This window comes from Alternaria incomplexa (genome assembly GCF_024043165.1).
Source record: "Alternaria incomplexa strain BMP 0042 chromosome Unknown scaffold_21, whole genome shotgun sequence".
Classification (NCBI taxonomy): Eukaryota; Fungi; Ascomycota; class Dothideomycetes; order Pleosporales; family Pleosporaceae; genus Alternaria; species Alternaria incomplexa.
Window position 1 is genome coordinate 340,459 of NW_026249870.1, and position 27,839 is coordinate 368,297.

The following is a 27,839-nucleotide window of genomic DNA, read 5'->3' on the forward strand; positions in this document are numbered from 1 at the left end:
CTTTCGGGAGGATCTGAAAGACGAGGAAAGTTGTACTAGCTCTTAAGATTTCTGTAGACGCAGCAGTCCAGCAAACCCAACTCGAACAAACACATACATCTACACAAAATCAAAAACATCCCCCTTATCCCCCACCATCCTCCCCACCCTCTTCCCGCCCACAATCCTCTCCAACTCCATCCTCTCCCACCGCGAAAAACACACCTTAACACTCGCTTCCGCCCTGCTAATCTCTGCCCGCTCAATCGACTTGCCCACGAAACCCACAACCTCGTCGTAAAACACGGGATTCTCAGGAACGCCGTAAAAGACCACTCTCTTCACACCCCTGAGATTATAGCGATGGAAATGGTGGGCGCGGCCGGTATACAGCAATAAGCTGTGTTTCCCGTTCATGAAATGGGACCGCGCCTTGCGGACATCGGTTGCGTCGGTGTATTCACTGATGGATGCGTATGCGATATCGGAATCCACAAGTGAGTTGCGGACGCGGACGAAATCTAGGTAAGATGGTATGAAGACCAATACGCCCAACCCGCCATCTGGGCTTTTCGGTAACCGGGTTATAGACGGCAGGATAGATGTATTGAAGAACTTAAACCGCGCATCAGGGTCTGTGAGGTGAGATGGGGAGTCGAACCGCGTGAACGTTTGTTTTATACCCCAGGAGAGTGACTCGATAAGTCCGGCCGTGTGGTCCGGAGTGTATTTCAGGCGGCCGGCGTAGTTGCGCATATATCTGTTATACAAGACGTTTATCTTCGGCGTCAAAAACGCACTCAGCACAATCGTCTGGCGGATGTAAGGCGCATGGCCATCTAAATACCAACTCCTCACGCGCGAAAAGTCGCAGCCGTGCGCGTCTTTCGGCTGGAGATTTAGGTGTTCGAAGACGTATTCTGCGTGCTCCCAGTTTTGCATTAGCGCTGCGTCGGCTTGTTCCATGATGACCATTTCGATGGACGACAAGAAATCCGAGTCGCGTTTCTTGGGGTCCCCGGTCTCGATGGCGCGGCGTAGACCAAGGGTAGAGGCGAAGATGATGTCCGAGTTGTAGAAGGTGGAGTAGAATTTGAGGGTTTTGCGGGTGAGCTTTACGCCGATGCGGAATTCGTTTTCGTCGTTTCCTTCGAAGAGTTCGCGGAAGTCGGCGGGGCGGTCGGGTGAGAATTTGTCTTCGGGCAGGGAGAAGCTGTCGAGGAAGCGCTTCTTGTTTTCTTGCTGCTCAAAGTCGTGGAGTTTGGTTAGGCTGTCTAGGACGCGGACGCAGGCTTGTTTCGTCTCGAGGAGGAAGAGGATCTTGGGACGTGTGAAACCTTGGTCGCGGTATTCGACGTCTGGGTCGTCGTCTTTTGCTGTGGCTAGCTTGGCGTTGTTCTTGAGTACTCGGTCGCGCGTCATGAGGATGTGGTTTAGGGCGTGTAGACAGGTGATGTCTCGTAGACGGCCGGCATTTTGCACCGTTCTTGCGCCGAACAGCAGATCTTGGTAGCCAAATATCGAGGGTGCGATGGCTTGTTCCAGCTCATCAAAAGCGCCGACCTTGTTCTGTGCGTTGTCCACCAGCCGCGCTTTCAATTGGACGTCGCGCACACTTCTTAGCTTCCTGTTCGGCTTGACCTCGTCGCTGGGAACCTGGAGTATGCCTACTCCCTTCCCAGATGCTCGATCCAGCTTCTGTGATGTCCACTGATTGGCAGCTATCCGCTTGAGTCGCGTCGCTAGTTCGTTCTCGTTGGGGTTCGCAAAGTGTTTCTGGTAGGCCTGCTCGAGCTCTTGCTCTTCTCGATCGTCTTCGTCCGCGTCTTCGTCGTTCTCAACGTCTGCCTGCTCGCCCTCGGCCTCGTCGCCTTCCAGGGTGGTAGATTCAGCGTCGTCGTCTAATTCGACCTCCTGTTCAGGCTCGTAGTGCTCCAGCTTCCGCCTCTTCTTGCGATGCTCTTCCGAACCAGTATTGCGCGACGAGAAAGACTGCAGGAGAGTCGCATAGGCGTTCGAGATGGGTTGCGCTTCTTCTTCTTCTTCTTCGTCCGGGGCATCGTCTTCTGATACGTCGGATTCGCTCTCGTCAGATGGGGTGGGTTCGCGCATGGGGATGTTTCTGGTACTGTTAGGATTGGACTAATGCACCCGCGACCAATATCCGTACTCACGAATCTTCGACCTCGTCTCGTGTTCTCGCTGCGGCAAATCCGCCTCTTCCACGACCTCTCATGCCGCCTCTGCCCCTTCCCATTCCAACACCTCTACTGCCGCCCCTTCCTCCTCCACGAAAGCCGCCTCGTCCACGAGATCCGCCTCGTCCTCTCATTGGCGCCATGTCGGTTGCGCCGGTGTGCGCCGGTGTATGCGCTGATGGGAGGGAAGTCTTTCGAGGGGCTTGGATATTTTTGCAGTGTCGGTTGAATGTGAATCTAGGGCGTGACTATCTTTTCTACAAGCAGAGAGAGGTGAGATAGGTGTGGTGACGATCGTATGGTCGCGTTGGGATGGATGTCGGGAAAAAGTTCAGATGGTCCGTGCAAGCGAACGCACCTGCCCAGATTTCGTGAAGAATATCGCTGCGTGCCCCACCAACCACATTTGACGTCCCCCGAGCGCCTCACCACCACGCCCACGACGCCAGACCCCATCGCCATTACCACCGCCACCATGGCCGAGAACGACTCCTTCCTGCATCTGGCGCGCCCGCTCGGCCCCGCCTCCATGGGCGCCCAGCCGTCGACTGCCCCGCTGAACGTCGCTATCCAGCCCCAGGTATGCGACAAGCCAAGCGAGAGGCTGCCTGCTCTACTCTCTGACACGCAATACTAGGCCGTCTTCTCCATCCTCGACCACTCCCTCCGCCGCCCCGCCGAGCAAGAACGCGTCATCGGCACCCTCCTCGGCACCCGCAGCGAAGACGGCACCGAGATCGAGATCCGCAACTGCTATGCCGTCCCCCACACCGAGACGGCTGAACAGGTCGAGGTCGACATGGACTACCAGAAGCAGATGCTCGCCCTGCACCTGCGCGCCAACCCCCGCGAAGTCCTCGTCGGCTGGTACGCGACCAGCAGCGACCTCAACACCTTCTCCGCCCTCATCCAGAACTTCTACAGCCAGCAAGGCGACGGCACATGGCCACACCCCGCCGTCCACCTGACTGTCTCGACCGTCCCCGGCCAGGAGATTGAGTCCAAGACCTACATTTCCGCGCCCATTGGTGTCACCGCCGAGCGCGCCGCCGACTCATGCCTCTTCATCCCCGTGCCCCACGAGATCAAGTACGGCGAGGCCGAGCGGTCAGGCCTGGAGCTCATCTCGTCCGCCAAGGACCGCGAGGACCGGTCGCAGGACGTCATGACGGACCTCGACTCGCTGGAGACGGCCATCACACACGTCCTGGACATGCTCGAGCGCGTCTCCAACTACGTCAACAACGTGCTGGACGAGGAGGCCGAGCCATCTTCGGCGCTGGGTCAGTTCCTGATGAACGCACTCAGCCTGGCACCCAAGGTCGAGCCCGCCGACATTGAGCGCGACTTGTACGTTACAATCATTTATCCTACCAGACATGTGCTAACAAGCACAGCAACGCACACATCCAAGACGTCCTCGTCGTATCATACCTCGCCAACACCATTCGCACACAAATCGATCTCTCGAACCGTCTCGCAACCGCCGCGCTCACCATGGGCGGTGGCGACCCTCTCGCTGGCGATGGCAAGAAGGACGGCGACAACAGGGGCAAGGGCGGCGACCGACGAGGTGGCGGCAAGGGTAGGCAACAAAGGGAACAGGAGGCATGAATGGGATGAAAAGGCACACTGCATGGAGTTTGGCGTTCTAGTGACATGCCACTGCTAACGCAGTAAGCGCGGCATAGCGCTCGGGGAACAAGAAAGAAAAGGCTGCGCGTCTGGATACGAAGGGCAATGGGCCGAGATGATGAGGAGAGGCGAGCGAGCTGAAGCATGAATGAACCGCTCGCTCGCTGGCGAAGTAGAGCACTGTATGGTGCGCTGTATCACTACTGCTTTGTTCTGATGGCAGCACTGATGGCATTTGACCAGATGCATGAGGCTTGATGGAATAAACACGATCAAACAGAAGCTGGAGATTGCGGACATTGCAGTGTGATCATATTGACGTATACGGTTCTAGGTGACTCTTTCCACTCCTGTCTGAAGTGACTGAAGATGTCCCTCACCTTTACCTCATTTCTCAGACACCACAATCACACAACACCAAAACTACTGCACTACCCACCATATGGCATCAAATATGCTCAATAAGCGAGTAACAAGAACGAACGCCTCGATCTCTAATCGAATTGACAGCGCTGCGGAAGCCTCTCGCAGGTGAGTGCCGGTGTTCTTACCTTGCACGATATCTCGTAGGAAGTCGCGCAGGACATTCCATAGCTCCTGCGATCGATTACTGACTGCTTTCAGGCCATCACCACGTCCAATCACTTGACAACGAAAGCGACTGAGACTGAAATTGGCAGTGACGACGATGACGACTATGAAATCGGCAATTTAGCGAATAATTTGAATCCGTACCAATGGCAGATGCCCTTAAGCTTGGTTACTTCGATCTCATTGACCGCGTTCACCATGACGAATTAAAACGCCACCATCCCTTGATCAGAGACACGCAATTGATCGAATGCCGCTGACATTGGATTGGCACCCTTGCTAGTGTGTCCAAGGAAGTCCTCTCGGGCCTTGTCAATGGAGACTTGGCTGAACGTCACATGGATGGCAATCCCGCTTTCTCGAGACTGTATGGTGCACCAGGCCCCATGGAAGACGCTGGACAAGTCGTGACCTCGGAACAGAAAGTGCCTTGTCTGTAAGCGTGCGCTTTGCTTGACAACCATGGCAATCCGCCCACCCCCGAACAAGAATTGAGAATCGTATCGATCATGCGCCGCTACATCGGCGACCACCCTGGAAATCTTGATCTGACGATGCAAATTGATCAAGAAATCGATAGCAAGAGCACCCCCACATTGAGAGAATCGACCGAGCAGGGACACCGAGCCTACCTCATGATGGATCTGCCGGGACTCGAAGCAAGGAAGTGGCAGATCAGGCGCTTCTGCAAGGTTGTTAAACAGCTTTGCACGCCACCAAGGCACTCAACACTCGCACACATGCCATGGCTCCACATTCGATGTTCCTCGGGACCAATTGATCGAACCGCCCACTACGATGAAGACCAATCTGGATATCTAGGTAAACTGGTCACCCGCATCGCTGGATTGGAATACTCTGGATGGTTCCACAACAAGATGTTCATCCTCGCTCGCCTAGCCTCCGAAGAAGAAACTCTTTTCGGAAAGTTACTACTCACCGGAATAGCATCGGCTTACCATGACCTTGGCTCCGGTTTGTGCATACACCCCGTCGGCTTGATAACGATGATGCTTGGATGAAGAAGATGAGCGACTCCGAAGCAAAGAATTCTGGACGCGATGTCAAACCTTCAGAAATGAACACACTGACTACATTGCCAACGTCAGACTCTGGGGAAAGACCTTTATCAACGCAAACACATCGGCCAAAGTGCTGGAACAAGAACGACAAGCGCGAAAAGAGAAGCTCAAGGCCCTTAAGGCACGGTGTAAAAACATGTGCCCAGACTACGAAAGCATCCAGAACATGGTCCGTGAGGATCGCGCCGTGCTATCGGCGAATCGAAAACGCTTTGGAATCCGTGCAAATGAATTCGAGCGCGGATTGGAGTATGTCGCGATGATGACGGCGACGGATGCTGCGTGTCGGGAGCCACCGAATCGGACATAAACGTGCCGTGGGCTTGAATCGCTATCTCCCTTTCATTTCTCTCATATCGATGTGTCGATTTCGGTGCATCATATCGTGGTCAGATACGGTGAGCCTTCTTATTATGTTGTGGTTGCTTATATCAGGTGCAAATCTGGTGCATTCGTTCTTCCATCAAGGTCATATCTTGGTGCACTCTTCCTATATCGGGTGCAGATCTGGTGCTCCTGCGCGTATATCGAGATCAAACCTTGGTGAGCCGTTTCGTGTAACGTAGCATTAGATAGTCGCAGAAATGCTTAACATCACGATCCACCTTCTTCGTTAATTAACAGGCAAACACAATAACATTCATTAGGTTCAGGTTGGGTGCAACACAATTGTGTGGTAAGATTAAGACGAAAAGTGGACGAGTCACGAACGCATGGAAGGGCTGTGTCGACGCATGGCACACAGAAGTATACAGATCGGGCCGAGTAGTGCTCAGGGATAACGGATGACCGGCCCAGTTCGTGAATCCTCGATACTATTTCGGTCACGTGCGCAAGCGCACAGCGCGTAACAGTACGCGTCCGAACAACGCTCAGGCTAAACCCCTTGAACCCGGCCGGCAGTCTTTTATTCGTTTTTATGGCTTTGAATCCACCGGATGGTTAACACGAATAGACTGACAAGTTTAGTAATCTAGGTGCAAAAAGCAAGCTGCACCCCTCTTTTCTTATATTCCTTTTGTCTGTTCTCTCCACATGCACTCGATCGGCGAGGGCCGACCCATACATTGTGCATATGCATATGTGCTAAGAGGGGTGAACGATGTGTAAACGGGCCGATATGTGGGGTTCCCACGTATCCAACCAGAAGTCTCCTTAGCATTTGCAGCGATTGTTCAGCTAGTAATCTTACGGAGTTCTTCTCGAAGCTTTTCAGCTGAATAAAAGGTAACTTGAAGGTAGTGTGCATTATATAAGTGTATACAACTTCACTTTCATCGATTCATACTCTGTAATTACTCTTCTTTTTTGTAACGGATGAATGGCATTACATTACACTTGGTGCACATAAAATAATGCACTTCTTTTTCTCCTTGATGCACAAGCTGAGGATCCTGCAATCCCACACATGTTCGACAGATACGAAGCGTGCGATGGTGTGCTGCACAAGCAGTGCAGGCATGTATCTATCTACATGCAGAGTGCAGATCAGTGACAGTCAGTTCTTTCACGAATACCACAGCCCCAATTTCTTCAGCGCTAGTCCTATGTGGCTCGCGCAGCTTATGTGTTGCAGTGCAGCACGGCTTTTGTGCCTTCAAGCAGCATACGCATTTTTCACCGCTGCTGTTATGTAACACAAGAATTTCTCACCGCTGCTGTTGTGTAACACAACTTTACTTCCACAATCTAGTCTAGATCATTTCTAACATGTGCTTCGCAGCATGAGAAAAAGCAATGCAATTCCAATCATGGTGCTGCTCCGAAGAGAGGAGCCCATTTGCAGTTTTCTCACAGACGATTTCCAAAAAGGAACTAGGCAATAGATGGGTGCATATCGAAGTATATTCGTGAGATCTTCGGACTTTCAGGTTTACTCAAAGAACAAGAACGAAGTATAAAGCATCGGGCGTTTCCCATCGAGTGTCAGTCACCAATCTACACTCAATCATCTCTGCCTTCAAACACGATTCTCCAAGCATTTGAGAACTTCCTCGATACTTTGGATACTACGCCAGTCGGAATGACGAACAAAACCCGCGACTATGGTGACTTGAGAGTCACGCTTACCAAGGACCTCGTATGGAAGTGGAATGAGAAGGATACAGGTGCTGCCCGGTATGGGGAGTTCTATCTTGCGAACTCCCAAGGTGCAATGCGTCCTGTGGGATCTTTTGGTCAAGACAAATGGGATGACCAGAAAGATAAGAGAGCTACGATCTTAGTTGGAAACGTTCCTGGGAGTTCTGGGACGCCAGCTGTTGCAAGCCCTACTAGTTACGACTGGGTGTGGGACGACCGGGGCGGCGGCGGCAAGTATGATGGCACAGTCTGGCGACCTATTGCGCCTACTGGGTATGTCTCGCTGGGGGACGTCTGGACGAGCAGCTACGAACGTCCATCAACCAATGCGATATGGTGTGTTCGATCGGACTTGACTATGCAATCGCACTACAACCCGAACAGCCTCTGGGACGACACAAAATCCGGAGGTAATCACGACTGTTCAGTGTGGTCGATTATTCCCCCCCAGATTAGCATACACGGAACCGAGAAGGTTACAGTCCTTTCCGATTGCCACAGGGCTATCAAAGCATATCGACAGCCTTCCTCGGACCTTGCCAGGGTTCTAGTACTTCCTTGTCCAAAGAATTTCAAATCTTTCAGTGCAAGACCGCCAACATTCACCAAGGACACAATCCCTCGCGAAGGAGACCTGTTCAGCCAGCTGCAACAGTGTGAGGTTGAATTACCTTTCACGGCCTTTTTTCCACCAACACATGTCACGAGCTTGGGCATGATATCTGATCCGTTTTGCAAGCTTGGGAGACGTACTGCATGGTTGGTTGAAAAACGACACTCCAATAACGGTGGAGGTACTATCATTGACGAGAAGACAATCAAGAAAGGTATCTCTACGACGCAGTCACAAGAGATGGTGCACTCAGCTGGTGTAGAGATCACGTCGTCCTTTGGTATCAAGGCTTTGGGTGGAGGCATAGACGTCAGTCTCAACTATCAGTTCACCTCGACACAATCCTCTTCGTATAACGAATACGAAGAGTTCACCGACAGACGACAATACAACGTACCGCCCTACACCTGTTCAATATTCCTTACTGAACGTGTTTGGCTCGTAGCTACTCGCACTGACGGCTCTTTCACTCTATCGGAGATCCAATACAACACTACCGACGGTATGAACATCGAGGAAGTTAAGCTGAACTGAATCAATTCCACAGCTGTTATGTTTCAGTTGTACTTGTCGCTCATTATCATGTACCATTCCTATTGTTCACTCGTTTAGAATGTACGCGTCCTGTTTCGGTCGCTCACTATCATGTATTAGCTATCCAGTTCACTCACTCAACATATACACATCCCACTTTTGTTTGGAATTCTGGAGAACTGTAATGATACTCAAGTATCGCCGGTGAAAGGACTCTTGGTAGTTAAGACTAAGAAATGTTTGACACGTCTTAAAAACAACGTAAGTGTTGCATCGCAAAAGGACAGTTTTCTCTTTTTCTCCCTATTTGCTGAACTTTCAGTGTTGCTACATCCTTAATAACTCCCCAGGTTGTGTTGAAGGACCTGTGTTAGTCATGGTTTCGAAGCACTTGCCGCCCATCTACCCTTGACAAACCTCGTTCCCATTATCCTGTACGCAGACTGTTTCGCTAGTCTTTCCGAAAGCTCCAACCTGCTTCTTGATTTGTCGGATCATCCCGTAATTCGGACAGATCTATTCCAGGGATGACCCGGTCCCTGGCTTCCTCTGGCTGGATAAGGAGAAGCTGTTTCAATTGAGATTAACACAGCTCCACTGGGTCGTGATTGAACCATCGCAATGCCTGCATGTCCAGCTACAGACTTTTGTATGATAGCCGCTGGCCGTTATCTAACCAATGGACGTAGCCAAGGGACGTGATCTGATTCCATATCTTTCGGCCAAAAGTGCGAAGTTCCAAGGCCCAGTACATAGGTGAACGGCTGGAGAATACCAAGAATCGATCCTGCGTTTCATCTAGAAGTTCTGCAGGAAATTCCACCTCACCCGATTCTGCGACAACTGCGCGTTGCATGACGAGGAGTTATGCTATCTTAATGAAGGCTGACAAATGGTGGGTGAAGACTTTTGGTTCACGGAAACCTTTGCGCTCTTTATTGATGCCCATGACAGCAAAAAAAACCGACGACCACTGTGATGGGCTAGAGCCCGACTCAACCCGCGTTGACTGGCGCGCCGTCGTCATCCTCATCCAAGCTTCACACAATAAACTCGGGGTACCACAAGCACGGAGCAATCCAGCTACCCTCCGATATCTTCGCGTGGGACAGGTCAAGACATGACTACTCGGCGCCGCGAAGGGATCGGGGGTTGTGGCGCAGTCGTGGCGCAGTCGTGGCGCAGCCGTGGCGGTGAACGTTGGGCGGTTCAGCCTAATGGAAACGACACGAGGCACCTCCTCGTCCACTTTAACGACAGCCTTTGATCATGCTTCCGATCATCCATGTTAGGGTCTTGATTCTGGAACAGGCCACGAGATGTTCACCTCACCGCCCAATGTGGAGTTGCCTCAGGCAGACTCAGAATCTCGTGTCGTCGTGATGGCTTTCGGTCCTGTTGGCACCGCGTCGTTTGCTGCGCCTACTTCACAGTTCTGCCTGGGGAAGACTAAGGTATAAAGATGTCTTGCATCTCCAGTCAGATCGAAGATCGTTATAGTCGTTTGATCACGCCTCCTTTTTATCATTCAAACACGGAGACAATGTCACTTCGCATCACTCCCATCGCTAATGCCGCCGCTTCCGCTTGGTCGCAGGGCGTTGCGAGTCAGACAGCCAACCTAAACGTCGTTCCCGATGACATTCACCACCTCATTCTCTCCGATATTGTGGACACATCACCCGCAGACCTACTGAATGTGGCACAATCTTCCGAAGTCTTGCACGATGCGGCATTGCCTTACATATATCGTAACATCATCCTGAATGGAGAGTCAACGGCATACCAGGCACTCGTGGAGAAGCTCTCCAAGAATGAGCACGGTGACCTTACGAAGCATATCCGCAGTATCACCGTCAAAGACGAGGTACCCTCTGCAGACCTGATTACGATACTCAACAAGACTATACAGCACAGGAATCTTCGATCACTCAAGTATGTTCCTTCAACCGGTTCAAGATACTGATACTGACTCTCGTAGTTGGGAGACTTCCACGCACATACCTCCGGCAGTATACGACATGATCCACGCGATGTGGCCGAAGCCTGAGATACGCGTTATTGTCGTCGACCGGAAGACGGCAAAGAGTGTTGCACATCGTCAGATGGACATGAAGCTCCTGTCATCTCCGCTTCTTGTTAGCTTGACCTACGAGGTATACATGCAGGGCTTCGCCCCCGAGCACCCTTGCCGATCCGAGTGGCCCCGACTCTCCCAAGCACTGGCGACTGGCGGGAACATTAGATCTCTTCGGCTACAAGTTTTGCAAGACGGTCATAACCTTTTCACACCCGATACGGAGCCGGCGAAGATACCGCGTCTCGATCTCACCACCGGTATGCGCCTACCTCTTCTCGAGGAGATGACTCTTCAGACTTTGAGATATCATGGCCAGACGGCGTATCTCTGGGATCCCGACTACTGTCGCATGTTTCGTGATGCTATCGACTGTTCCCGACTGCGTAAGCTTGACTTCGGCGGCGAACATCCCGAAAAATTCTTTTCTTGCTTCACGGGACTTTGCCCCAAGCTCAAAGTGCTGAGTTTTGGGATGTGGGAAGGTGACAAATCGCCTGCGAAGCGGTTCATCGAGTCGATTGATGCACTTGAACATCTCGACCTGTCACGAGCGCAAGCGGGTATAGACGACCTTTGGCCCGCTATTGAGCAGCACAAGGATACACTCGAGACACTGATCCTTGGGCCGACATTCGAAGCATACTGCCACAAGGTTGGCATGCCCTTGAGCCGTTTGAAGGACATCGCGCGGACATTTCCTAGGCTCAGGCATCTAGGCTGGGACGCACCCTGCGAACGCAACGTAAGCCACGCTCCCCCTTCCCAACTTATAGCCGCGCTAATCGTACCATTAGATCGATCCGCAACACCTGGTCGCCCTGGTAGGGATGAATCTTACGAAGCTTGATCTCTGGCTGCACATTCCCCAGGAAGCAAATGACTACAGCGAAAAGCTCGTACAGGATATCTGGGGCAACATCCCCCACCCCGAACTCAACAAAAAGAGTACTATCGCATGTGCGACCGGTATTGCAGATCGTCTTTTGGGATCCGGGCAAGGCGCGTTCAGGTGCCTCACTCTCCATCTTTCGCGAGAGGGGGCTTCGGATCGCTGCCAGCCGTACATGATGTACTCGAAGCTGCAACTTAGATTGAATGCGCGTTCCGAAAGGACAAGTGGAGATAAGTGGAATGTGCGCGGTAAGCTGGGCTGGTACTGGTCTCATGATTCCACTTTGATGGAAGATCTGCTTTTTGAGACAGAGTAGGGTGATGACAGTCAGGACGGAATACAAGATGGTTTCCTTCTTCGTATATAAACCTCTATGCATTCTCTCTTCCTTCCCGTCTTATGCTCTTTCATTAATTTTGGCGATGCTACTCGTGGTTTGGCTCTGTCATCCGCTCTATCCACTGGTACTGCGATGGCGCAGAGCGAGCGATGAGCCACTCACAACGCCCGCAATGCATCTCCATCCTATTCAGAAGGTACCCCTCAAATGAGAGAGATCGCAATCATCAGACTCTTGGTTGGCTCTTCGTATCTGTGGGTTGTGTGCGAACCACGGAACAGCTGTAGGTGTCGCAAGTCTGGTAGCGAACCGCGCAGTCATCCATCTACTCAAAAGGCTCTGCACACATCTGTCTTCTCTTTTGCACCACTCCATTTCTCTTAGCGGGGTGCGCTACGATGTACGAACATGAGCCAGAAGAACGGACTGATGAACAGGAGGTAGTAGTCGTCGATCAAACCCCCACACGAGAGCAGCGCCAAGCTGCACGACGCGCAGAGAAGTTCGAAAGAAGAGCCATAAGAAACCGCATAGCCCATCTCCACCAACTCCTCGCACGCGCGAGGGAAAAGGCATACGCGGCACATTACCGGGCGGCTGATCTGAGCAAACAAGTCGAAGAGGAACGGCCATCCCTCATCGAGGCCTTGCTTCCACACGAAAACCGCAAAGCAGCAAGATCGAAACAAAAAGCCAGAACGCACCACAAAGAGCTTCTTGACCGGTTCTTCAGACTGCCGAGAGAGATCCGCGATCTGGTATACCACCACGCCTGGAGTGGCACGATGATATCCTTCTACCAAGAGTTAACCTGGAACTTCGCGGAGCACGATACTATCCCCTCTGGCCCTATCATTACGGCTGAGTATTCATCTACTGGTACATACATAGCTAGCCAGATACAGCTACCGCCATGGGATCTTGCAGAACTAGAGACCGGGGACACGTGCAAGGGACCTAGACACGCGCAAGAGTACGCGTGGATATGGACTAGCCAGCAGATCTTCTCGGAGTCTACGGAGCAGTTTTATCGCTACACCCAGTTCACACGGCCTCGCCGGGCTGAGCGTCACTACTATCACACGTGCGCGCACATTGTTCCACGGCGCAAATTGTACCAGTCGACATACGCTTTTCCAAATATCCTCCTAGCACGCCACGTATTGCTCGATGTGGGATACGAAGTATGCCTTGAAGTCGCCAACGATGGTTTATCGGCCTCGATCCTGGAACTGCTGGCTATGGCGAGAAAGGGTGAAGAGAAGAAGGCGCTGCAGGTGAGTTGGATACGGAATATGGCGGACACACATTCGTTTCATCTTAGGGATCTGGTTCCGGCGAGTACGCCTCACTCTATGGCTAGTAGAGCGTTCGAGGAGCTTGTGTTAAAGGATTTGGAGAGGGTTGGCTGGGAGATTACGGTTGATGAAGAGCAAAATCCATATAACGGTTCGGCGGACTCGTAGAGCGAGAGCGAAATGGACAGGTGTTGCTAGCATAGTAGGCACAGGCGCAGCGAAGGACGCGATAGCCTAGTTGAACGGGAGTCATTGCCAGCGCCCGCCTCGATATTCGCAAATGTAACAAAATCTGTATCTCATCCTAGCCACTTCCCTTACTTATCGACCTACGAAACCATGAAGCCTTCTTGTCAACCGGAGGCGAGGCCAACTTCCTGGCGCGCATGGTCACCGATGAACCCGGAGCTACCATACTCTCCCAGAGATGCGGCGGAATAATGAGGTCGTCTTTCAGTAGATCGTACTCTCCGTTGTCGGCTAGCTGGGAGAGCACTGCTACGCCGGAGCTGACCTTTGCGATGAAATCCCGCATTCCCTAATGCAAGTTAGTTTGCGAACTCTAAGCAAGTTTGCAAGCTACTTACCTCCCAAGTGTTGCACAAACGCCAGGGGCATTCGAACTTGCGGCCGACTGCATCATGGAAGACGAGTGTCGCTGTTCTAGCTTTCTCCACTTCTTTTGCGTCTGCTATTGCCTTTTCAGCATGCTCTTTCTTTGCCTTTTCTATTTCAGCCTTCGCCTCCTGTTGCGCCAAAATCAGCTTTTCCACCCTGTCCATTTGACTTTCTTCCATCTCTGCCTTCAACTTTTCAGCAGCCTCTTTCTTTGCCTTTTCCTTTTCGATCTTTGCCTCCTGCTGAGATATAAGCAGATTCTCTAGTCTATCGAATTTCGCAAGTTCTGCATCTCTCCTCGCCTTCTCAGCAGCTTTTCTATCTGTTTCCTCCTTTGATGTAAGCAAATATTCTAGCCTATCGAATATCTCATTTTCAGCGCGTGGAACGTGTTGCCGTGAACTACCATAGCGCACCGTCTCTTCGTCATCGCGCTCTGATGACTTCTGCCGATGCACACCAGTATCGACAGTCGGATTACTGCTTCTCTTCGCCTTGGAGTCCGGACGTCGTGTATGCGCAAATGATTCCGCAAAGGGAATCCGTCGTTCTTGTGGCTCGCTGTGACGTACCGACCCTTTGCCTTTTTCCTCGGACGGTGTTCTTGCATAAGCTTCAGTATCCACTGTAGAGTAACCATCTTCGCTTGCGGAGACAATCTCGATTCCTTCAGTATCCGCTGTAAAGTAAACATCTTCGCTTGCGGGGAAGACCTGGATTCCTTCAGTATCCGCTGTCGAATACCCATCTTCGCTTGCGGGGAAATCCTGTGATCCCTCATGCGCAGACAACCTCTCGGTCGCATTCCAGCTCCACGTCGGTTTCAGACTCCGATGATCTAGCACATCTCTGGCCAACGCACAAGACATCTGCTGCATCTCGACGATCTGTGTACAGTTTTGAGCAGCCTGGAGGGCGCAGTCACCTTCGTCATAGTCCCCGCTTTGGAAGATGGTTGAGTCGTGCCTTTTAGTAATGTTTTGTTGTGTTGCACCACGTACAACCAACTCTCCGCCCGCACCCGGTGTCGCGTCTCCGGCGTCTCCGGCGTCTATTGCAGTGCTGGGATCCAGGGTCAGCGTAAAGGAAGAACCGTCGTCTTGCTGGGCATCTCGATGATGACATAGACACTCTGTAGCGTCTTCCGCGAACTTAATGTTGCTCTCGACCTGTGTTTTCAGACTCTCGCTGTACAAACGTCAGCATGATACTGCTACCGCAACTTTATGCTGCCTACCTGATAGAGTCCGGGGCATCTCGCTGCAGTACGACAGCCAAGTTCATGGTAGAAACAAGGACGATGATGGTGGTCTTGAACGAATCCACCAAGCTTTTGACAAACATGACCTTAGGCCCAACCTTCATCCACCTAAATCGGAACCGTATGAGCGAAATGGTGAAAGCACGCCGTGAAGGATCATGTTGAACTGGCTCTCCGATAAGCATTCTCAGGTCTTCGATAAGGGTTTGGCATGCGGCAATCAAGACGACGGTGATCTCGCGAAGCTTTTCCGTCTTCGAGTGTGGCAGATCCACGACCATACTCAATTGCGTGAGCGAGCTCGAAAAGACAGAAATGTCTGCGGCGATGAGCCTGGCTTCGTATTCTGCAGACTTGATAACATTAGCGACTTCGAGGAGCGTTCGGGCTAGTTGCGCGCTCGCGCCTGCCAGGGTGATCAGGGAAGCTGCCAACCCGATGATTTCTGCCATTGTCGTGAAGCCGTGGAAACCGCGTCGGGAACCTCGCGACTATTGTGATGATAAGATAAATACATTAAAGCGTCTGTGTGTACCAGATTCATGTCGCTGCGCCTCCTCAAGGCTGAGATGCATACACTGGCTGTGCCGCATGAAGATGCCCCGCACTGGCGAGGGTACTCAGCCACGCTGCACCACCACCAAGCCTGCCTTGAATGGCAAGAACCACCGGTGCAGAAACTCGTCCACTGGAGTAAACACATGCAATGACTGAAAAACGCAGACAAGCGAATCTCTCGCCCTATCCACTCTCCACATCCGCAGCTTTCGTCTCAACCTTAATCTCCGGCCCCTCAATCTTCTTAACCTTCCTCCCCTCCCACCACGACATAATCCCCGCAAACATCGCAACCCCACACCCCAACGCAATGAAAGTCCCCGTCGCCCACGTCGGTCTCTCCAACCGATCATAATGCCACATGAAGAAACAAAGCACAGCCTGCAACAGCGTATTCAAAACCATCATATCAACCGTAAAAGCCAGTTTCCACATCGCCGTCGGCGGCGCCCTCTCCCCCGTAAACGTCTGCGGCATCAACTCCTCCTCGCCCCTCCACCCCTCATTCTCCGTGAACCAGGCCGGCGGCCGGAACCAAGCTTTGTTCTGGTTCCAAAGCCGGCGCATGGCGTTTGAGTCGTGGAAGTGGACGGCGCGGATGGACCAGTAGAAATCGCGGAAGCGCCAGGGTGCGAGGCCGAAGCCCGTGACGCAGAAGAGGGCGTTGAGGATTTGGCTGTCGATTTCGAGCCAGATTTTGCGGGAGCTGTAGTCGTCGTCGCAGCTGGGGTGGCACATGGCGGGCGCGGCGTTGAGGAGCAGGAAGAAGAGCATTGCGCCCCAGGCCTTGGATTGTTAGTGCAAGGAGGGGTTAATGGGGCGAGCGCGTACGTACGACGATGTTGAGGCCGTATATGGTGATTAGGAAGCCGGAGGGGGTGAGGAAGAAGACCCAGAAGGCTTTTAGACCGTGCTTGATGGTAGGGCCCCATGGCTCCTTGTCCGCAGACGCGTGCTTCTCTTTCAACGTTCGTCGACGGTGGAGTCCATGTCCATGAGGCCTGCGCGCCCTCTTCCCAGTCTTTTCGTCTACCTCACCCTGTACAATCGCGTCTGTGGCTGGCTGGTCAAGGATCCTAGTCTGGGATTTGACCAAGGTGAGCTCTCCGTCTTCGTCTGGAACCGCTACTCGAGTGGCATGGCCATGCGCATCGAACGTGATGTTTGACCCTCCAGACTCTGGCTCTCGTAACTCTGTCAAGTTCGGTGCTTGAGCCATTGCCGTCGCCGTGGCCTGCCACATGCCCAGCTGCGGTGTCGTGTGCAGCAACGACAGCGACACTCCACGCGCCCGCCCAATGATGCCCTTCTCTTCATTTTCGGCCATGGTTGGGTGAGTGTGCGCGACCGGTGTTGCGTGCGATACGGAGTCGTATGTGCAGGTCGATGATAATGATTAAGATGGTCACTGTCGGTTCACATGTCATCGACCCTCCGCTTAATCCCGCGGCGGCGTTGAGCTAGAGGTCGTGACGCCTTTGTAGGCGGCGCTCGGCCACAATGTGATAGGCTTTGTCCCTGCGGGCGATCATTGCGCCGCGATGCGACGTGCTCGAATTCGGGTCCAGACTATTGAGACGTTCACGGCCGAGCACAATTTGTTCGTGCGAAGGTTTGCTGGGGGCGGTTGATCGCCTGGGCGGGCGTGGCAACGCGACGTGTTTGGCTCGGTTGGCCGTAGAAGATCCGCGGGCTGCAGATTGGGTACCGAACAAGTAAGAGGTGTAAGCGTGCGCTAGCGACAGTTGAGAAAGACTGATTACTCAAACCAACGTGGAAGCATGTTGATGCCCGTTAATCATCTCGTCATCTTCCATGTCCCTATACTTTGACAAGGACTTGATGTAGCAGCCGCGTGCAGCCGGTATCGCAATGCCTCTCAACTTCAGCTCCAGACAGAAGCGCGGCGAGTACCATGACGGGAAAGCGCAAAGTACCGGAAGAGTCAACACGTTCGGCCAGGTCGCTATACAATTCCACAGGAACACGACGCATCTGAAATACTGGTTCGACAAGCTCCAGAAAGATTCCGCGGCATGCCGACCGCCGGGATGCGCAAAACCGCGAAGAGGCAGCACGACTCTGGTGGATGATTTCATCAGCGACAAGACCAGCAGTATCGACGCACCACGACTGAACATCGCGATACATATCTGCGGGTCTCGCGGCGATGTGCAGCCTTTCATTCCGATTGCGAAGCTGTTACAAGCTGCGCCACATCACCATCGAGTGCGCATCTGCACGCATCCAGCCTTTAAGGACTTTGTGGAAAGCAACGGGGTGGAGTTCTTCTCCATTGGAGGCGACCCCGAAGCACTCATGGCTTACATGGTGAAGAACCCAGGGCTACTACCAAACATGCAGTCCATCAAAGCCGGCGAGATTGGCAAGCGACGAAAAGAGATGGCCGAGATGATGGAGGGGACCTGGAGGAGTTGCATCGAGGCGGGTAATGGCATGGGTGAGAGGATTCCAGCGTTAGACGTGGACGCGCCTGAGGATCTGTTCATCGCAGATGCGATTATTGCCAACCCTCCGTCCATGGGCCACATTCATTGCGCGGAGAAGCTTGGCATTCCGCTGCACATGGTCTTCACCATGCCATGGTCGCCAACAAAGGCTTTCCACCACCCCCTAGCGGCCATGGAATATGGCGAAGTTGAGAGGTCGGTCGCGAACTACTTCAGCTTCGGCATCATGGAATTGCTCACTTGGCAGGGTCTCGGAGATGTCATCAATAAGTTCAGAACGCAGACATTACACCTCGATGCGATTAGTCCACTCTGGGGTCATCGCTTGCTTACGCGACTTCATGTTCCGTACAGCTACCTTTGGTCACAGGCTTTGATCCCGCGGCCACCTGACTGGGACTCACACATCACCATTACCGGTTTCTCGTTCCTGGACGCTGGGTCGAATTACACGCCGCCGGATGATCTGGCTGAATTCCTTGCGAAAGGCCCTCCTCCAGTGTATATTGGATTTGGCAGCATAGTGGTGGATGACCCAGTGGCTCTCACCAAGCTTATCTTCGAGGCCGTGAAGCTAGCCAAAGTTCGGGCCATAGTGTCCAAGGGCTGGGGCGGCGTGGGTGCGGGTGATGTGCCGGATGATGTGTACCTCATTGGTAATTGTCCGCACGACTGGCTCTTTCAGCGGGTATCTTGTGTAGTTCATCACGGAGGTGCGGGTACGACAGCTGCCGGGATTGCCTTAGGAAGGCCTACGGTTGTTGTGCCCTTCTTCGGTGATCAGCCCTTCTGGGGGCAGGTAAGTCTTCATGAATGACTGACTGAGCTGATCTAACAATATGATAGATGATTGCAAAGGCCGGAGCTGGACCAATGCCCGTCCCATTCAAACAGATGACTGCCGAGAGCCTTGCGACAAGCATAAACTTTGCGCTCCAAGATTCGGTCAAGGTCGCTGTTCAAAAGATGGCCGAGAGTATTGCGGAGGAAGACGGCGCTGGCGATACTGTGCGCGACTTCCAGCAGAAACTCGGCATTGATGGCATGCGATGTCATATCTGTCCGGATCGCCTAGCTATCTGGCGTGACAAAGAGACTGGAGCACATCTGAGTGGCTTGGCAGCCTCCGTGCTTGTCCAAGAAAGACGGTTGGATCTGAAGCATCTACGTTTGCTGCAACATCGGCATTACTACACCCATGAAGGTGCTGAAGGGCCATTCGTCGGTGTCGTCGCTGCTTTTGGAGGACTCATGGCTTCTTTGGGTACCGATACAGGCGAGTTCTCGCAGCGGCTGAAGAAGAGACCTCGCGAGACGGACGCCGACGCAGAAGCCTTGAGAAGAGTGCCGACTGTTGATGAGCCAGACGTGGAGAAGGGTATAACATCTAAACACTTTCACCATTTGGCGTACAGGATGGCGGAGAAGTCATGCGATGATGACTACACGCACAATTTCGAGAAGCCGCAGAACCGCCCGGGCATCTCAGCTCTTCGCGAGAAGATTGCTGCGAGGAGAGCAAGAGGAGGCCGTGGATATCAGATCACAAGCGCTACCGCGCATTATGTTGGTGATCTTGCGGCTACAGGAGCCAAAGCCTCAGTCGCCTTCTTCTACAACATCGCGAACGGCTTCCGGAACTTACCCTCATACGCAATTCACAACGACCCCGCGCGTCAAAGAGACGAAATCACCGGGTTTGGTAGCGGCTGCAAGCTCGCCGGCAAAGAATTCGTGCTCGGCCTCAGCGACGCACTCGTAGGCATCGTTCGACACCCCTATCTCGGCGCGAAACAAGAAGGCGCCATGGGCTTTGGCAAAGGGATCGGGCGAGGTCTAGCTGGGCTATATCTCCATTTGGGAGCCGGTAAGTTCGGGTTCCGAATATTCCGCTTATCCGCTTATCTAACACTACTGTCAGCGGTCTTTGGCCTGCCAGGATACTTCTTGAAAGGCGTCGAGAGGGGCCTCCTGGCTCGGCATCTCACTGCGCTGCAGGCGGAGATTTTCTTTATACAGCTGCGCCGATCTGCGGTCGCGTTTCGTGGTGCGAGTGATGCTGAGAAGGCAGCGGTGGTGAAGAAATGGGCGGAAGTGAAATCAAGCATAGACAGGCATTAGCGAGGAGTTTTTCGTAGGGCTGGCGGCCTCGTCTGCAAGGCACCCCGCGAAGGATGCAGCGAAGGATGCGGAGCGTTGTGATTGATAGCCAGTAGCGCAAGAACAGCCGGTGGCAGCCTGTGCCGCTACGCCCCGTTGGTTTTCGCTTCAGCGCGGTGAGCGCTAGCCAGGTAGCACCGCGCGACCACCGATATGGCTACGATTGCGACGGGCTACAAAAGCGATTGCCAGGCCGTTGCGAAACGTGACATCAATATACCCCTATCCTCTTCATTGTTGTTCGACTTTGAGATGTATACGCCCCGTGGTGACTGCTAGCAACGTCGCGACAAGCTCACGACAGTTACGCCCCGAGGTGTGCCGGAGGGACACAACATCATCCAGAGGCAGCGTACAATGGAGTCAATAGATGTGAAGCGCGCGGCATGGCAGATCGCGCTATCTGCAGCGACTGCCGCCATTGCAGTCTTCATGTTCAAGTTGGTGAAGATGCGCATGATCTTCTACAGGCTCAAAAAGCAGGGCATGGTACGCAGCCTTCCCCAAACAAACCACAACCCATGAGCTAACATTCCCCTCCTCAAAGCCAGTTCCGGCATGGAACTTCGCAGTCGGGAATCTTACAGTATTGCCAGACCTCCTCAAGCAATTCCCCGAAGGCTCGCAGCAATCCGATGCCTTTAGCCTGCTCGCAAACGACTTCCCAGACTCCGACAACTGCTTCTACGTCGATCTCTGGCCGTTCACTAGTCCGCTAATGATCGTCACGTCGCCCGAGATGGCGATGCAGGCATGTCAGGAACACGATCTGCCCAAGCCGCCCATTCTGATTCCGTTCTTCGCGCCGTTCGCGGGAGGTGCGAATCTTTTCGATATGAATGGCGCGGAGTGGAAGAGGTCGAGGGCGCTGTTTAACCCGGGGTTTAGTGATAGGGTTATGATGGAGAGCACGTCGCATATTATTGAGGAAGCTGAGGTCTATGTGGGGTTGCTGCGAGAGCATGCGAAGAAGGGGGATACGTTTTCTTTGGATCGATTGACGTGTGATTATATGATGGATCTCATCGGCGTCATCACCATGTAAGCATACCAACAGATCATCACGTGGGTCTCACGTACTAACACAACTAGCAACGCACGTCTGCACTCCATGACCAGCCACAACGCCCTCGCAGCAGCGATGCGTAGCTCCATAGAATGGAACTGCCGGGATCAAGAGATGAATCCGTTTAAGCGCTGGAACCCGTACCGTCCGTGGATCGAATGGCGAAACGGCAAAACGATGGATCGCTACATCAGCATGGAGCTCGACAAGCGATATGAAGATTGGCGTAGCAACAAGCCGTCCACCCGCGCCAAGTCTGTCATGGATATCACGATAGCCGCGTACATGGGCGAGCGGAAAGGAGCGGCCAAGCTCGACCCTGAATTCAAGCGGTGGGCGACCGTTCAGATCCGGCTGTTCCTGTTCGCTGGACATGATTCCACTGCCGCTACCATCGTATACAGTCTCTACATGCTGTCCAAGCACCCAGAAGCTCTGGCTAAAGCTCGCGCAGAGCTCGACGAAGTCTTTGGCGCAGGCAACGACACAGCCGCCGGTGTGCTCAAGAAGCATCCAGAGCAAATCAACAAGCTGCCTTACATGAACGCGGTAGTCAAGGAGACTCTCCGCCTCTTCCCACCCGCCTCAGGCATGCGAGGCGGTCTCCCAGGCGTCTTTCTCCGCGACAAAAACGGAAACAAATACCCCACCCAAGACATCAACATCTGGGTCGTCCACGGCGCAATCCAGCGTAACCCAAACTACTGGCCCGAGCCTCACGCCTTTTTACCCGAACGCTGGCTCGTCGAGCCTGGCCATGCTTTGTATCCGCCAAAGGGAGGATGGCGGCCTTTTGAATTTGGGCCGAGGAATTGCGTTGGCCAAACGCTGGCGATGCTGGATATCAAGATTACGCTGGCTATGACGGTGAGGGAGTTTGATGTGAAGGATATGTACGAGGAGTGGGATCGCCGGAATCCGTCAAAGGGGATTAGAGAGGTGTTTGGCGAGAGGGCGTATCAGGTGCCGCAGGGGGCTGCGCATCCGGTGGATGGGTTTCCTTGTAAGGTGAGCATGCGGGAGTCATGATAGTGTAATGCATTAGCATTTGAGCGCGGAGAAGAGGCTTGAAGTCGTTGTATAAGACGTCGCATCATGCGCATCTTAATCATTTTGAATGAACTAAGCACATGAGAGCTCATTCAACCTTATGCGATAGGCGATGCTGGACGGCGTTCGAGGTGTAGCGCTGTGTAGCCGTGGTGAGCAGCGGTTGTTCCGCCAACGCCATGTTTAGTGCGCGCGGCAATCTTTCCGATTTCCGAGCGTGCACCCTGGGCGGGCTGCAACTTTGTATACTAGCAGCACCAGCACCAGCACCGCCAACTGCATCGCTACGCATTGATACGACTGATACGCTTTTCTGACACGTATATATCCAATTCACCTCTTGACTCCTTACGTAACAACCTCATTGGCCAGCTGCCTCCCTCGCACCGACCTCACGCAACGCCGTCACCTCACCGCACATGCGATAGTCACCGTCGCACCACTCCCCGATCGAGATGCTAGGCTTCCGTCCGCTATCCGTGGGCAAGCGGAAAGCCAAGTCGTACAACCAGGCGGCGACCCACGAGCGCGATGTCGAGGACGGCGAAGTCAACGAGAAGGGCTACGCCAGCGACGACTACGAAGCCTACATGTCCTCGGGCACAACGAGCCCATCCTCATCCCGGGAATCGTCGGGCGCATACGACCCGAACCCGAACAACATCGAATCGAGACCGCTGCGGCCGTCTTCCAAATCTCACCGGAGAGCCCCTTCGAAAGCCACCGTCAGCGCATACAGCTACCGGAATCCGCGGGCATGCACAAGATACTTTGGGCTAGCCGTGGCGAGTACGCTGCTCTTCTTCATGTACTTCCTCTTCAGCAGCAGCTGGGCCTCGATACGGAATGCAGAGCTCGGCCTGAACAAGCCGCCGCCGCCGCCCAACGTCTGGGAGAGCTTCCCGTTCCTGAAGCGGTACCACGGCGGCGTGCGGTCGCTGGTGAGCCGCGAGAAGAACGTGCCGGAATACCCCACCAAGCAGGACATTGACCCTGAGCTGCCTGCCGAGGAGCCCAAGAGCGACGTCGATAAGCGACAGTCGCAGGGCGCACACATTGCCGAATCAATACCGTTCGACCCGTACCCAGACTACAGCGGCGTCAACTACGTGGACACATACGGGCCGGTCGAGACGTGCTATCTCGACGCGAACGACACCATCAAGGTGCCAGGGCTGCGGGCATACAAGGGCGTACCCCAGGGTATGCCGGATAACGTCATTGGAAGCTACGAGACACTGGGTCTGAGGGACGATGTCTGTTTTGAGCGCTTCGGACGGCTCGGTCCGTATGGCCTCGGCTACAGCAAGCGGCGCGGTGGAACAGGCGCTGGCATGGAGGGCGACCGCGAAGGCATCGAGGACGTGTGGAAGGTGGACGCCGAGGTTGACTTCCGCGACGTCAGCTGGGCGGAGGCAATCGACCGCTGCCTGGAGAAGAACAAGGGCCGCTTTCAGAAGCAACCCAAGTCCCGGGCAGAATCATTCACTATGCAGAAACGCGATGCTGACGACGCTCCCACAAACGGCACCGTGCTACAACCGAAGGCGGCGCACAACACGCTCCTCCCCAGGACCGCAGTCCTCGTCCGAACATGGGACGACTATAACTACGACGACGAAGACATCATGTACCTGCGTGCACTCGTCTCCGAGTTGAGCCTCGCGTCCGGCGGCGAATACGAAGTCCACTTCTTGATCCAAGTCCACGACGACAACAAGCAGATCTGGGCCGACGAGGCGATCCACCAGGAAGTCCTCAAGAACGCGCTACCAGCTGAGTTCGCCGGTATGGGCACGCTCTGGTCGGAACGTCAGATGGGCTTGATCTATGGGGGTCTGGAGGAGTCCAACTACCGCGGGCTACCTGTACACGGCGTCTATCGCTCCACCTTCATGCCAGTCACGTACTTTGCACACCAGCACCCCGAGTTCGACTTCTTCTGGCACTGGGAGATGGACGTACGGTATACTGGCCACCACTACCACCTCTTCGAACAAGTCTCCAAATGGACGACCGCCCAGCCGCGCAAAGGACTGTGGGAGCGCGACGCCCGGTTCTACGTCCCATCAGTCCACGGCACCTGGGAAGAGTTCAAGCAGATGGTACACTGGCAGACCCAGCACGGCACCAACAACCAAGCGAACAAATGGTCCTCGCATCTCCCACCCAACCCACACGTCCCTCTCGCCGAAATGCAGAAGCCCGAGAAGCCAGTCTGGGGTCCCGAGCCCCCCCAAGACTACCCCGACATCGAAATCGACGACAACGTAAAACCAAACACAACCATCACAGAAGACAAATACGAGTGGGGCGTTGGCGAACCCGCCGACCTCATCGTCTTCAACCCCCTCTTCGACCCCGACCACACCAACTGGATCCTCGCCGACGACGTCACCGGCTACGACAAGAAGAACGGCCTGCCCCCTCGCCGCACCGCCATCAACACCTCCGGCCGCCTCTCCCGCCGTCTCCTCGAAACTATGCACCGCGAACAAGCCCGTCACCGCCACACCATGTTCAGCGAAATGTGGCCCGCATCCTGCGCCCTGCACCACGGCCTGAAAGCCGTGTACGCCCCTCACCCTGTGTTCATCGACCGCAAATGGCCAACACAATACCTCGCCGCTATCTTCAACAACGGCCGTAATGGCGCGAGCGGCGGCGCCCGCATGTCCGTGTTCTCAGACGAGAGACAGCACAATTTCTTGGGTACGACTTGGTACTATCACGCTGGCTTTGCACCTAACTTGTGGAAACGCTGGATGGGGTATAAGGTTGATAATGATGGTGGCGAGGAATATGAGGTTGCGGGTGAGGGGAGGATGTGTTTGCCTGCTGTGCTGCTGCATCCGGTTAAGCAGGTTGATTTGGTGCAGGAGAAGGAGAGGGTTGAGGAGCCTGAGAAGACGGAATGATGATTGCGTTGCGCTGTTGAAAGCGAAGCATGGGTTGGGATAGCGTGGCGTTGGTATTCGATCTTCACCGGCGCTATGGAGTCTCGTTGGACATGTAGCGCTACTACTGGAAATAGCGTTTGATTCTTGTTGTATATGACTAGAGACGATCTTAGTTGTTATTCATGTTGGATATGGATATATGAATAGCTATCCGATAGGCTCTCTTTACGTAGCCTTGCTTTTGTACATGTATCAAGGATTTACTTCCTAAGCTGTTAACAGTGCTTTCCACCAAGTCCTTCCCATGCCCCATAGCTTCACCGCACCCCGAGAGCTTCTGGGTGGGTAGTGGAGGCGGAAGGGTAGTGATGAATGTTTCCTAACTCCCCTTCTGCTACCCTCAAATCCGTTTCCTGCTGTGTTCCCTCACACTCAATAACTCCTCGGCAACCCCAGAACCTTCTCCCCAATATAATTCAACACCATCTCCCTACTCACCGGCGCAATCCGCGGCACAAAGCACTCCCTCAAAAACCTCTCCACATCATACTCCTGCGCATACCCCATCCCCCCATGCGCCAGCACCGCCCTCTCACACGCTGTAAACGCCGCCTCAGCCGCAAGATACTTTGCGCTATTCGCCGCAACCCCAATCGCGTCCTGCCTAATACCCGCATCCGTCCTACTCGCATCATACAGCCGCGCCGCGTGGTACGTAACCAATTTCGCTGCTTCAAGCTGCATGTACGCGTCCGCGAGGGGGTGCGCGATACCCTGGTTCATGCCGATGGGCCGCTGGAAGACGTGGCGCTCGCGCGCGTAGGCGGCGGCTTTTGTGAGGGCCGCGTAGCCTAATCCGAGGGCTTCGCCTGCGAGCAGACACCGTTCTGCGTTCATGCCCCCGAGGATGATTTTGAAGCCTTCGCCTTCGCCGCCGACGAGGCATGAAGCGGGGATATGGTAGTTGTCGAAGAAGACTTCGTTTGCGTCGACGGCGCGCCCGCCCATCTTCTTGATGCGTCGCATGTCCAGTCCGGGCGCTGAGCGATCGAGCGGAATGCAAAATAGACTCAGCGCTTTACTCGGTTTTGAGGCTTCTTCCCGTGGGGTCGTTCGTGCGAGTAGGATCATGCGTGATGCGACTTGCGCACATGTTATCCATATCTTCTGGCCTGTTATGCTATACCCTTTCCCATCCTCGTCTTTCTTCGCAAAGGTACTCAGTCGCAGTGTATCCAACCCCGAATTCGGTTCCGTAACCCCAAAGCACGTCCGCCACTCCCCCGAGATGATCTTCGGTATCGTGCTCCTCAATTGCTCTTCACTCCCATACTTAGCCAACGGCTGCGTCGCATACACATTCGCGTGAATCGCCTGCGCGCCCGCGATGCCAGCGCCAGATTCAGCGATTGTCTGCATCATCATCGTCGCCTCTGAGATGCCCAACCCAGACCCGCCGTATGCTTCTGGTAATGCGATGCCGAGCCACCCGTCTTTGGCCAACGCGGCGTGGAAGTCCGAGGGGTCGCTGCTGGTGTCGTCGCGGTCGCGCCAGTAGCTGTTGGGGAAGCGGGAGCAGAGCGCGAAGATGGCGCCGCGTATTTCGAGTTGCGTGGGCGTGAAGCCTGTTGTTTCCATGATGTTGTGGCGGGGGGAGGTGCTGAAGCGGCATCTTGGGGGGTGGATGCGGAGGCGTGAAGCGGTGCGTGTTGCGCGCGAGATGCGCAGAGTGCGCGCTGCCGCTGGGGATAGCATCGTGGGCGTAAGTGGTGGTTACATCGGTGCTGTTGTTGCGTTCACGGCTGTGGCATGACGTTGGTTGTTGACGCGCGAAGTAGCCGACTTGTCGTGTTGCCGCGTGTGGGGTCGTAAAGCCGAGGTCACGTTACGCGCGACGTTGCGCGCGAAGTTACCCGCTCTACGTTCTACAACAAAGACTACGCTTTTTCTTACGTTATGTCTGTAATTACTCTACTTATAGAGCTCTAAGATTATTATAGATAGTATATAAGTATAACCTCCTCTAGAGAACGTCTTAGAGCTACTAGGCCTAAGCAATTTTTAGTAGTACTAATAAGTACTAATAAGAACTAATAAGAAATAAAGAGTAGAACTAAAAGCCTAGCTCTAAGCTATTACTATAGTAGAGAGATTAGTATCTCTATTAGAATAGATACTTAGTGTAGTTAATTATATCATATGTATATATCTAGTTATTATTCTTATCTAAACGCTATTTAGACCTAGCTTTTCTTTAGCGCACTAACTCTTAAGTCTAATAGCTATTTAGTCTATTATTATATTACTAGTTTTACTACTATATTTCTTCTAACTTTATTAGAATAGAGAATAACAGACTTAGGGTTAGGGTTAGGGTTAGGGTTAGGTTTAGGGTTAGGGTTAGGGTTAGGGTTAGGGTTAGGGTTAGGGT

The 27,839-nt window shown here is 53.6% G+C and overlaps 11 protein-coding genes across 11 annotated transcripts; 7 read left to right on the top strand and 4 right to left on the bottom strand.

Annotated features, from left to right (window-relative positions):
* Positions 1–99: 99 nt before the first annotated feature.
* UTP25 (rRNA-binding ribosome biosynthesis protein utp25) lies at positions 100–2,091 on the bottom strand (the record flags this gene model as incomplete). The annotated part of the gene is made up of 1 exon (XM_051439895.1): positions 100–2,091. The coding sequence occupies one exon, from the start codon at positions 2,089–2,091 to the stop codon at positions 100–102; it is 1,992 nt and encodes a 663-aa protein (XP_051286322.1).
* A 561-nt stretch (positions 2,092–2,652) lies between these two features.
* J4E90_010383 (uncharacterized protein) lies at positions 2,653–3,791 on the top strand (the record flags this gene model as incomplete). Its single annotated transcript, XM_051439896.1, has 3 exons — positions 2,653–2,757; positions 2,815–3,527; positions 3,575–3,791. The coding sequence occupies 3 exons, from the start codon at positions 2,653–2,655 to the stop codon at positions 3,789–3,791; spliced, it is 1,035 nt and encodes a 344-aa protein (XP_051286323.1).
* A 3,717-nt stretch (positions 3,792–7,508) lies between these two features.
* Positions 7,509–8,714, top strand: J4E90_010384 (uncharacterized protein; the record flags this gene model as incomplete). Its single annotated transcript, XM_051439897.1, has 1 exon — positions 7,509–8,714. One exon carries the CDS (start codon positions 7,509–7,511, stop codon positions 8,712–8,714), a length of 1,206 nt encoding a protein of 401 aa, XP_051286324.1.
* A 1,543-nt stretch (positions 8,715–10,257) lies between these two features.
* On the top strand, positions 10,258–12,002 carry J4E90_010385 (uncharacterized protein; the record flags this gene model as incomplete). Its single annotated transcript, XM_051439898.1, has 3 exons — positions 10,258–10,649; positions 10,696–11,536; positions 11,589–12,002. 3 exons carry the CDS (start codon positions 10,258–10,260, stop codon positions 12,000–12,002), a joined length of 1,647 nt encoding a protein of 548 aa, XP_051286325.1.
* A 422-nt stretch (positions 12,003–12,424) lies between these two features.
* On the top strand, positions 12,425–13,492 carry J4E90_010386 (uncharacterized protein; the record flags this gene model as incomplete). Its single annotated transcript, XM_051439899.1, has 1 exon — positions 12,425–13,492. The coding sequence occupies one exon, from the start codon at positions 12,425–12,427 to the stop codon at positions 13,490–13,492; it is 1,068 nt and encodes a 355-aa protein (XP_051286326.1).
* Positions 13,493–13,628: 136 nt separating this feature from the next.
* On the bottom strand, positions 13,629–15,747 carry J4E90_010387 (uncharacterized protein; the record flags this gene model as incomplete). The annotated part of the gene is made up of 4 exons (XM_051439900.1): positions 13,629–13,862; positions 13,912–15,130; positions 15,180–15,694; positions 15,739–15,747. The coding sequence occupies 4 exons, from the start codon at positions 15,745–15,747 to the stop codon at positions 13,629–13,631; spliced, it is 1,977 nt and encodes a 658-aa protein (XP_051286327.1).
* Positions 15,748–15,944: 197 nt separating this feature from the next.
* J4E90_010388 (uncharacterized protein) lies at positions 15,945–17,088 on the bottom strand (the record flags this gene model as incomplete). Its single annotated transcript, XM_051439901.1, has 2 exons — positions 15,945–16,547; positions 16,597–17,088. 2 exons carry the CDS (start codon positions 17,086–17,088, stop codon positions 15,945–15,947), a joined length of 1,095 nt encoding a protein of 364 aa, XP_051286328.1.
* A 545-nt stretch (positions 17,089–17,633) lies between these two features.
* Positions 17,634–20,353, top strand: J4E90_010389 (uncharacterized protein; the record flags this gene model as incomplete). The annotated part of the gene is made up of 2 exons (XM_051439902.1): positions 17,634–19,031; positions 19,079–20,353. The coding sequence occupies 2 exons, from the start codon at positions 17,634–17,636 to the stop codon at positions 20,351–20,353; spliced, it is 2,673 nt and encodes an 890-aa protein (XP_051286329.1).
* Positions 20,354–20,749: 396 nt separating this feature from the next.
* On the top strand, positions 20,750–22,487 carry J4E90_010390 (uncharacterized protein; the record flags this gene model as incomplete). The annotated part of the gene is made up of 3 exons (XM_051439903.1): positions 20,750–20,881; positions 20,940–21,433; positions 21,485–22,487. 3 exons carry the CDS (start codon positions 20,750–20,752, stop codon positions 22,485–22,487), a joined length of 1,629 nt encoding a protein of 542 aa, XP_051286330.1.
* Positions 22,488–22,963: 476 nt separating this feature from the next.
* Positions 22,964–25,426, top strand: J4E90_010391 (uncharacterized protein; the record flags this gene model as incomplete). The annotated part of the gene is made up of 1 exon (XM_051439904.1): positions 22,964–25,426. The coding sequence occupies one exon, from the start codon at positions 22,964–22,966 to the stop codon at positions 25,424–25,426; it is 2,463 nt and encodes an 820-aa protein (XP_051286331.1).
* Positions 25,427–25,840: 414 nt separating this feature from the next.
* J4E90_010392 (uncharacterized protein) lies at positions 25,841–27,163 on the bottom strand (the record flags this gene model as incomplete). Its single annotated transcript, XM_051439905.1, has 1 exon — positions 25,841–27,163. The coding sequence occupies one exon, from the start codon at positions 27,161–27,163 to the stop codon at positions 25,841–25,843; it is 1,323 nt and encodes a 440-aa protein (XP_051286332.1).
* Positions 27,164–27,839: the final 676 nt, after the last annotated feature.